The following is a 10,391-nucleotide window of genomic DNA, read 5'->3' on the forward strand; positions in this document are numbered from 1 at the left end:
TTGGTGACATCCATCCAAGAACTGGAATACTTGGATCTGCATTCCTGTAATTGCTACCCCATAATGGCTGGACTGATCAAAATTGTGAAGCTAAACTGGGTGTGTTGCCTATGTGTTTGTAACCAGAGGTCTGGTTTATGCCAGAACCTGTAACACCCATGTTTGCCAAGTGCTCTGTTTATTAAGCTAACTGGATCTAATAGAATATTGATTTAATTTTTGAATCAAGTTGCATAAAATGATTTCATTATCCAATGGGCTGCTTATCTATGTTTGTATTGCAATGATTCTGATTTCATTATCCAATGGGCTGCCTATCTATGTTTGTATTGCAATGATTCAAGAAATTGTTATGTATGTTTAGGCCGATAGGCCTTCCTTTAGGGACTTTCGGCGTCCTTTTGTTTCTCAGGCTGACACCAGGCGTCGGGCATGGAGCCCAATTTGTGGGCAATTCGTTTTCGTACTTGTTCAGCGACGCGTTAGCCCTCGTGTATCGGCCTCGCTGCAATGAAGGGGCGGAGGTATTCAGGCGCGGAGCGGAGGAGGACGGCTTGGATGGGGAAAGGGAAAGGAAAGGAAACAAAACCAATATCGGTTGACAAATGCGGAACCTTATCACATTTAAGGCAGGTGTTTCTCTGCATCTTTTTTTTCCTGGCTTTTTTTGATTAAAGTACATGAGATTCTTCAGGGTTTTGTAATTTGAGGGTTACAGTGATAGTTCTTTTGTATACATTTTGCGGTTTTGCGGGATTGAAACTTTAATATTGCAAAGCCAGATGAGGACATACATTCATAGAACTGTTCTGAATCATGATGACTATTTTACATGCATCACCAACTGACGGCTTCACTAAGTTTTTTCCTTTAAAAAAGGAAATGGTTTAGCCATGAATATGTCCAGAATATTTATTTGGGGATTTACTGGCGATGTGGGTTTGCTAAGGCAATTATACTTCGTTTATTTTTTTTGCTGATTAGGGTTTTTGATGTGTTTAGAATCTGCTTTTCTCCTCTTCTCAATTTTCAATTTTCTACGGGCTTATGGTTTTTGATTTGTCAGGAGCAATTTTGGCTGAGGTTTGGGATATTTATGAAATATGGGAGATGAAGGAAAAACTATGTATATAGCCAGCGCACCGGATGAGGAGTGAATTCATAGACCTGTTCTGGATCATATAATATTGAAGATTCAACATGCATCACCAGCTGACGGTTGCCCTAGCTATATAAATGTCCTCTGTTTCTCAAATTTATCTTCTGTTCTTGTTGCTTGATTGTTTCTCGAAGCGCCTTAACATTTGCAAGTGCATTTTTGTTCTTTTGTTTACTGGGTATTATCAGTTTTAATGGTTTTCCAAGGCGTATAAGCCCCTGATGGGGTCTCCTCGCCATCTTTAATCAGGATTGTTGCTGGCAGAAATATTTTGGAGCTTCTAGCGAGCATCGTTTTCCTATGGTAACATGAATATTTGATCACATGTATCTCACACTATTCTCAAACTTTTTGCATGTTGTAAGAATTTTTGATTTGCCGGGCTGTTTTTCATTTGTTTATATGCTTTTTCGTTCCAGGTGTTTTAGCCATTATATTGTTTCGACGAAGGTCGATTGGAATTTTCTGTTTTGATAATTACTATTTACCATTTAGATTTTATCTATTGGATTCTGTAATATCGGGCTCTTTCTTATGTTCGAACAGAGAGTTCAGTCCGGGCAGTTCTTTCGATACTTGCCCCAATAAGGCAAGTACTTACCTGCAAGTGACTTGTCCACATGAATTTAGTTGAAGGTCTTGAAAGTGCCTAGAAGCTACATTTTTGTTATGGCTTTCAAGGAAAGCCCTTTAGGCAAGTATTTACCTGCAAGTGACTTTTCCACATGAATTTTTGTTGAAGGTCTTGAAAGTTCCTAGAAGCTACATTTTTGTTGTGGCTTTCAAGGAAAGCTCTTTACTTTCGACTATGAGCTCTGGAAATGGTCTTATGAGCTCTGGAAATGGTCTTTTGGGGCCGAATACATTTTGGTCTTGTGTCAGGCGAGAAATTGTTAAGCTCCAGACGCTATGGACGCTGAATTATGGGCGGCTCGTATCACGGCAGCAAAGTGCCATCAACGCAGTTCATCATTATCATCATCATACAGGTTTCTTACTTTAATATTGCAAAGCCGGATGAGGACATACATTCATAGAACTGTTCTGAATCATGATGACCATTTTACATGCATCACCAACTGACGACTTCACTAAGTTTTCTCCTTTGAAAAAGGAAATGGTTTAGCCATGAATATGTCCAGAGTATTTATTTGCAGATTTACTGGCGATGTGGGTTTGCTAAGGCAATTATACTTCGTTTATTTTTTGCTGATTAGGGTTTTTGATTTGTTTAGAATCTGCTTTTCTTTCTCAATTTTCAATTTTCTACGGTCTTATGGTTTTTGATTTGTTAGAGCAATTTTGGCTGAGGTTTGGGATATTTATGAAATATGGGAGATGAAGGAAAAACTATGTATATACTCATGTAGTATTTGCAGTACTTTGAAGGCGACTCCTGTGAAGTTATCACTACATATTAACTGTGGAGTTATCGCTACATATTAACTGCAGTGGCTCAAAGTTGGTCTTGCTGTGCTGTAAAGTTCATTTTTTTATCTATCTACTTTTGGGGTCAATTCCGTAAATGCATCGGTATTACCCGTTAGAAGACCCCTCTGTTTTGTCTGGGTTCAAACTACGAGCCTATTAATTTGACCTGCTTCAGGCTAATTGCCTTTTGGGGGTTTTCAATTTTGTAAACTGTGTTTTTGTTTGGGATCATTTGAAGCTCTGAGTAGGTTGTTTTTCTGTCTGTACAAATCGGCAGTTTAACTTTGATGAATTGGAGGGCGATGATGACATACGGGCGGATTTCACTTGCCCATTTTGTTTTGAGGATTTTGATATCGCATTGCTCTGCTACCATCTTGAGGATGAACATTGCATCGACACAAAAAATGCGGTGTGTGGAAACTTTGTCCTTATTTTTACATTGTTTTTTGGGTCGCTTTTCAGCCGCAGTTACTGTTTGCCAGCATTTTTCCTGCATCTTTATATTACACATTTTAAGAGTGTATTTATCAGTTCTGGGTTGGCATATCAGTTTATTTTAATCTTGTAACTATGGCTGTAAGATTGAGGAACGGATTCGCTGTAAGATTGAGGAACGGATTCAAGACCTTACAAGAGCCATTTTAGGAAAATATTCCATAGAACAGTTGCAAGCGAATACCATCTGTGCCATAGACAATGGGGCCTATATTATATAATCAGTTCTCAGTCCAATCACATTGAACTCAAGGGTTTTTTTTGGCAAATGACATCCACTAGCCAAATGGATAAGCGGTTCTCTGCTTGAGATTTCTGAGTACCAAAATCAAACAGTTGCTTGACACTGACCAATATAACATGGGTCAGTGGAAGTCTTCCCAATTTTAATAAAGATATATTACTTGTTTGAGAATTTTCCAGCAAGAAAATGCCTGTATGTGGGGTGTGCCTTTTTGAGATAGACAGAATCTGTCATCTGTGTTAGTGGACATGGAACAATCCATGTTGACATTGTTCAAAAGTTGCTTTTTCAAGTCTCAATGTGTGAGAATTTACATCCATGTTGGTTTAAACAACTTTTAGTATTTTTTAGTATATTTAAGAGTCACTCCTAGGATGAGATGACAGTGAATAGGCAGGTATTTGTTATTGAGATGGTCTAAGCCTAGGAGATGCATTGAAGAACGTAAAAAATCTATTCTGATAAGTCGTTTTAAACTTTTTAATTCGATATGTAAATGGTAATATACATAGGAAAACCATTCCTATTGCTGGATGAAATTTCCATTTGATTGTTTGATCTTTTCAGTCTTCTTATGACACATTTGCTTTCCTGCTGACTATTTGCAATAAGCTATGGAATACTTATTAGTTATTTCTGTCTAAACATTATTGTTTCCTCAAGTTTTTGGATGTATAGTTTGACTTCCTATAAAGCGCAAATAAACTTATTGTTTTAAGTAAGAGGAAACTTTTGTGGGTCTTTAATTTTATGACACTGGGCTGTTAGATGAGGTCTCATGTGTAATGCTTTCCTGAATATCTTGTGTATTTCTTTGCAGCCATGTCCTGTGTGTGCAGCTAAAGTTGGGAAGGATATGGTTGGGCATATAACTCTTCAACATGGTCAATTGTTCAAAATATCCTCTACTTTGACTATGACATGACAAGATATAGTGGAATCTAAGTTTGAAATGCTTGGGCAGAGAAGAATTTATATTTACTTTCAATATTTCAGATGCTACTCCCTTGTATCAGCAGAGCTGTGTTCTAACTTCCTTGGGTTTTCTGTCTGTTAAAAATGTAGATTATGTTTGTCAGTGCTTGTCGGCCTTAGTATTCTATCCATTAAAATTATAGTTCTTGAATGACATGGCTGCGAAGGGTGTCAATTTGTTCCCTTTAATTACTAGATACATGCAGCGTAGGAGGAGATTTCGCAGAGGTGGGTTGCCACCTAATTCCACACTGTCTTTTCTGAGTAGAGAGCTTCGGGAGGGGCAGCTGCATCCACTTCTGGGAGGTGTGTCCTCGCGTGGGGTGGCTGCTAACAGTGCAGTACCAGATCCTCTGCTATCTTCCTTTGTTTATAATTTGTCGATTTCTGAGAGCAATGAGGATCAAATAAAACCAATTGCATCATCAGAGGAAAGCTCGATGAAAAAATCTCTTGATGTGTGAGTTATGGGCAGGTAACATAAAGAATGTTTTTTTTTAAATAAATATTTAATGCAAACCAATTGCATCATCAGAGGAAAGCTCGATGAAAAAATCTCTTGATGTGTGAGTTATGGGCAGGTAACATAAAGAATGTTTTTTTTAAAATAAATATTTAATGCTTATCTACAATTACTTAATGATTCTCAATGCTCATGTAGTTTTCTTTCCTATTGTTCCTTTGATTGCTGACCCATTGATATGTCCCAGAATGAAATATTGTATTAAGGCCAGTTTATGGTCATATATTGAGGGATCAATCATCAACGTTGTTGCATCTGAATTCTGGTAACGTTGAGCTAGCAATGTATTATCTTTGTGGTCTTAGCCAAAGTTGTTTCCCAATATTCAGTTCCCTATTTCTGTTCATAAATAATTAAATTACAAATTGGGGATGTAGTTAGTAAACACATCTTGAGCTGAAGCATAACGCTGATCCCCTTTTAGTGAAACATTTTGCACAATGACTTAAACTATTGTGTGTGCTTGCCAAATCTGTATGCCTGGTGTAACTACGTGAAATGAATGATACAGAGTTGTCATGGTTTTTTTTATGGAACTGTTTATCCAGTAATTATAAATAAATATAATTCCTGTTCTTTCATTCTTTGCTAACATTTTATTGGATTTTATGTTATAGGTCAACACTCGACCAATAAGAAGTATGAACTCTTCAGTGAATCTTGATGATGAGTGCACTCAAGATGGGTCTGTAGATATTCATGGAAAACGTTCAGTCAAGAACAAATCGGGGAACTGGAAGGCTTGTCCATTTATTTTGGGTATATGTGATGACCTTTAAACGTCAAAATGTTCTTTTCAGCATACTAATATCTTTCTCAACGAGTAGTTAGCACACATTTATTGACAAACTAACCAGAAAATAACTAGTAATTACAGAATTGGTTTTGAAATTTGGTCAAGGAAACACTCTTATTTTATATTTGTATACCTTCAATTGGATTATGGTCTCCATAACGGATTTATTTTACAGGGAATGAGTGCTGCGAAATATTGGCATACTATGGATTCAGTTCAAATCTGGTGAACTATTTGACAGATAAGTTCAAGCAAGGCAATTCAACTGCAGCCAATAATGTCACAAATTGGTCTGGAACTTGTTACATAACTCCTTTGATTGGAGCTTTTATGGCTGATGCATACTGGGGACGTTATAAAACAATTGTTGTATTTTCTATTGTGTATTTTTTTGTAAGTTCATTGCTGTTCTATCAAGTTTTTCTGTTAATTGAGAAATGAATAGTAACATATTTAGAAGCAAATTCTCTCAACACCTTTCTGTCAATTTATCATGTTTTGACATTGTTTGCAACACATTTTGGTTGAAGAATATTTTTGTCCATTTTCAGGGAATGGCCTTGTTGACTATATCTGCATCTGTGCCTAATTTTAAGCCTCCCTGCAAAGCTTCAGACCTTAATTGCCATGCAACAACGACTCAAACTGGTGTTTTCTTTTTGGCAATTTACATTATTGCGCTAGGGACTGGTGGTATCAAGCCATGCGTATCATCGTTAGGAGCAGACCAGTTTGAATTTCATCCACCTTCCCATTTCAATTCTCTCACAATTCATCAAGCCCACACCCAGTTTAGGCCGGTTCCTATTTAAGTTCCATTTTTAAGAATTTTACACACTAACGAACTCTGATCAAGCTGAAAAATTAAGCTAATGTATTTGAATCGTTGGTGTGTTCACGTCCCAGTCATCCCGGGGGCTCTTGTTATTATGGGTTTCCAGTTTTCTTCTTTTCTATGAAGTTTTTGTGTCGTGAGATATCAGCTTAGTCTTCTTTATATATTTGTTTCCAAGGATTGTCTGGTCTGGTGCAGTTACAAATTTCATTGGATAGGTTAGACAATGCAACCAGTTCCATTATCACAGAGAGATATAAACAAAACCCTCAGCCAACAGGTTAATGTTCCGATCCCTTTAGCCTATTTCATGCTTTATGAATCTGAAAGCTGGATTTGGGATGCAAGACACTGGGTTGATTTGATAGCATCCTCCCCTCACTCTAGTAGTAATAGTATACTAACATTATTGGCTGTATAGTTGTCATGCCTTGTGCCCCTTCTCTAGCTTGTGATTGTTATCCATGCAAGGTTTTACAAACTGATCAGGTTTCTTTTTACATTAATAATCACTCTATCTATGTTGGGTGTGTGTTGTGAATAAACCCATATGCATAACAATTGCTAGACAAAGGTGGTTTATTAGGCATTACCAGTATTGTCTGTATGGGATTTTTTATACAATAATAATAATTACCCTTGATGAAGGGGATCTCTGTTGTGTCTGATTGAAGCCATGATGCCTTAACTTCCTATGTTCTCGGTTGTCTGTAACGGATTTTGTTCCACAATAATTAATTTCTCTTAATGAAGGAAATCTCTGTTGTGTCTAATTGAAGCTATGATGCCTTAACCACCTATCTTCTCTGTGGTTATGGACTGTTATCTTATTCAAACTCTCCGCGATACTAGATTAATACAGGCCTTTTTTGAAGCCTCCATCAAACATGCACAATTGCATATGTTCCCTCTTCTACAAAAGGGTGCAGTTGGTAAGAAATTTCAGACTTCTCTATAGTTTTCCTTCTTGGTAGCCACTGGAAGAGAAGGAACTTTTGGTTATCTGCTTATGTGAACCCTTTCTGAAAATTAATGATCTTTCTATGGATCATATTAATTCAAATTGTCTTATGTCAACTATAAAAAAAAATCTCAGTCTATGGGTCCATATCGTCTTTGACTTTTCACAACATTGTGTCTAGTTGAAGCCATGATGCCTTAACCACCTCTCCTTGTGGATCTTCTCTCTGATTATGGAGTATTATCTCATTCAAACACTGCAATGCTGGATTGATACAGGCCTTTTATCGAAGCCTACATTGAACAGGCACAACTTCATTGTCCTCCTCTCTACAAAAGGATAAAGGCGTTAAGAAATTTTAGCCATCTGTAAATTTTTCCTTTTTGATAACTACTAGAGGAGAAGGAACCTTTGCTGCTCTGCATAAGTGTAAGGTCATCTAAGTTTTTTAAAACTTAATGATCTTTCTATGGATCATGTTAATTCAAATTGTCTTATGTCAACGATAAAAAAAATTTGTCTATTGGTCCAGTTTGTATCGACATTGAATTTTCATAACATCATGTCTGATAGAAGCCGTGATCCCTTAATTGCATCTCATTTGTGGATGATATCTTTGGTTTTGGGCTGTTATTTAATTCTGCAATGCTAGATTGGTACATGCCATTAGGCTACAGGCCTTTTCTGAAGCTTCTGAATCCTCCGACAACCGGGCAGAAGTTCATTTGTCCTCCTTTATACTACATGCTACAGGTGGCAATGAATTTCACCCATTTGTAAAGTTTTCCTTTTGGTTACCACTGGAGGAGCCGGAACCGTTTGCTTCTCTGCTTACGTGTAGGTCCATCTATTTCTTTTTGAAACATGATCATTATATGTATCAAGTCAATTTTAATTGTCTTATATTGACTATAAAAAATCTCCAGCCTAGTGAGCTAGCTCAAGTGGTTAAGTGATTTGAGCTTCATGCAGGAGGTCCCATTCCCTTTTTTTGTTTATCAACTCTTATCTATTTAAAATATTGTCTTTATGTATGAGTGATGGAATCCATGCATTTTCAGGTGTCCAGATGTATCCAAAATCAGAGCAAAGATGCTTTATGCTACAACTAAGGACAGACTGAAAAGGGAACTTGATGGTTTTCACTATGACGTTCAGGCCACTGATCCCGCTGAGATAGATATTGAAGTGATTAGAGACCGTGTCGTTTTTGCCACATACCTTTCAATTTATTATTGCAGGGCAGTGCCATTAAATTTCTGCTATGAACTCGTTGCAGTGGGAGATATTTTTATAAGAAAAATTGCAGCCTTGTCTGACAGTTCTTGCTTTATTGTTTCATTGCTTATACATGGATATTCAGCTCATACAAAAGGTTGTATCGATCTGGTTGGTATTCAGAGTACTTGGTCTCAGGTTGTATCGATCTGGTTGGTATTCAGAGTACTTGGTCTCAGGTTGTATCGATCTGGTTGGTTTTCAGAGTACTGGGTCTCAGGCCTTTTGCAGTTTGGTTTGCCTTTCATAATTTTTATGACGTAGAACTTTGATTCTGTATTACGTAGAACTATCACTCTGCAAGTACAGTTTCAGTGAGCTATCTCAAGTGCTTAAGTGATTTGAGCTTCATGCAGGAGGTCCCCATTTCTTTTTTTTGTTTGTCAACTCTTATCTATTTAAAATATTGTATTTATGTATGAGTGATGGAATCCATGGATTTTCAGGTTTCCAGATGTATCCAAAATCAGAGCAAAGATGCTTTATGCTACAACTAAGGACAAACTGAAAAGGGAACTTGATGGTTTTCACTATGAGGTTCAGGCCACTGATCCCGCTGAGATAGATATTGAAGTAATTAGAGACCGTGTCGTTTTTGCCACAGACCTTTCAATTTATTATTGCAGGGCAGTGTCATTAAATTTCTGTTATGAACTCGTTGCAGTGGGAGATGTTTTTATAAGAAAAATTGCAGCCTTGTTTGACAATTCTTGCTTTATTGTTTCATTGCTTATACATGGATATTCAGCTCATACAAAAGGTTGTATCGATCTGGTTGGTATTCAGAGTACTTGGTCTCAGGTTGTATCGATCTGGTTGGTTTTCAGAGTACTGGGTCTCAGGCCTTTTGTAGTTTGGTTTGCCTTTCATAATTTTTATGATGTAGAACTTTGATTCTGTATTACGTAGAACTATCACTCTGCAAGTACAGTTTCACTATTAGCTTTGTAAATATTTTTCCTTAGCAAGAACTATCACTCTGCAAGTACAGTTTCACTATTAGCTTTGTAAATATTTTTCCTTAGCAATAGCTTATGGCTTGGACAAGAAGGGTGGAGAGAAAAATATTGTTGTTTTTGATTTTGGCAGTGTCACGTTTCATGTCAGCATTCTGACTATTGACAATTGAGTTTTTGAGGTTTTGGCTACAAACGGTGATACCCATCCTGGAGGTAATTTGTCTGAACTCTGTCTAGCAATTTTACATTATGAATTTGAATACGTGGACGGTGGTTATCATTAACTTTTTTGGTTGGCTTTCGAGCCTTGAACTTACCGGGATGTACATTAATATGCAGGGGAGGACTTTGACCAAAGGATAATGGAATATTTCATCAAATTGATCAAGAAAAAGCATGGAAAGAATATTAGTAATGATAGCAGAAATGAAATAAGGCATTCAATGTGTTCTTTGTAATGTAGATATAAACAAAACATCTAAAGAAAAGTAATTGCACAATGATCTAGTTCAAGAAAACAAGGTTTCCACAAACCAATTAACTCTTCTTGTTTGGGTCCAAGAGAATGTTGGTTGGGGGTGGGGTTTTGGAATTCTTACTGTGGCCATGGGAATAGCGGTGTGCAGCTTCTTTTCAGGTACCCATTTATACCGACATCAAAAGCCAGGGGGCAGTCCCTTGACCTGGATAGCCCAGGTGTTAGTTGCATCATTTCGAAAATGGAACATCCCT

General features: G+C 37.2%; 2 protein-coding genes across 12 annotated transcripts; both read left to right on the forward strand.

Annotated features, from left to right (window-relative positions):
• The first annotated feature begins 490 nt into the window (after positions 1–490).
• Positions 491–9,886, forward strand: LOC149250412 (protein NRT1/ PTR FAMILY 8.1-like). 11 transcript variants are annotated; one of them, XR_016266827.1, is made up of 6 exons: positions 491–2,148; positions 4,153–5,589; positions 5,802–5,916; positions 8,484–8,797; positions 8,839–9,059; positions 9,147–9,886. XR_016266827.1 is itself a non-coding variant. In XM_089459081.1 (5 exons), the coding sequence occupies exons 2-5, from the start codon at positions 5,472–5,474 to the stop codon at positions 8,970–8,972; spliced, it is 681 nt and encodes a 226-aa protein (XP_089315207.1). In that variant the 5' UTR covers positions 491–2,148; positions 4,153–5,471; the 3' UTR covers positions 8,973–9,886. The 11 variants fall into 11 exon arrangements, 10 of the variants coding, with proteins under 10 accessions (XP_089315207.1, XP_089315204.1, XP_089315205.1 ...); XM_089459081.1 differs by having other exon boundaries at positions 8,839–9,886; XM_089459078.1 differs by having other exon boundaries at positions 4,153–4,888; positions 5,448–5,589; positions 8,484–9,886.
• On the forward strand, positions 4,463–4,771 carry LOC149250413 (protein DEHYDRATION-INDUCED 19-like). The gene has a single exon (XM_089453641.1). It carries the CDS (start codon positions 4,463–4,465, stop codon positions 4,769–4,771), a length of 309 nt encoding a protein of 102 aa, XP_089309767.1.
• Positions 9,887–10,391: the final 505 nt, after the last annotated feature.

The sequence above is a fragment of the Pinus tabuliformis genome, chromosome 7, assembly GCF_031772625.1.
Source record: "Pinus tabuliformis cultivar Carrire ecotype Pingquan chromosome 7, CPIR1, whole genome shotgun sequence".
NCBI classification, from domain to species: Eukaryota; Viridiplantae; Streptophyta; class Pinopsida; order Pinales; family Pinaceae; genus Pinus; species Pinus tabuliformis.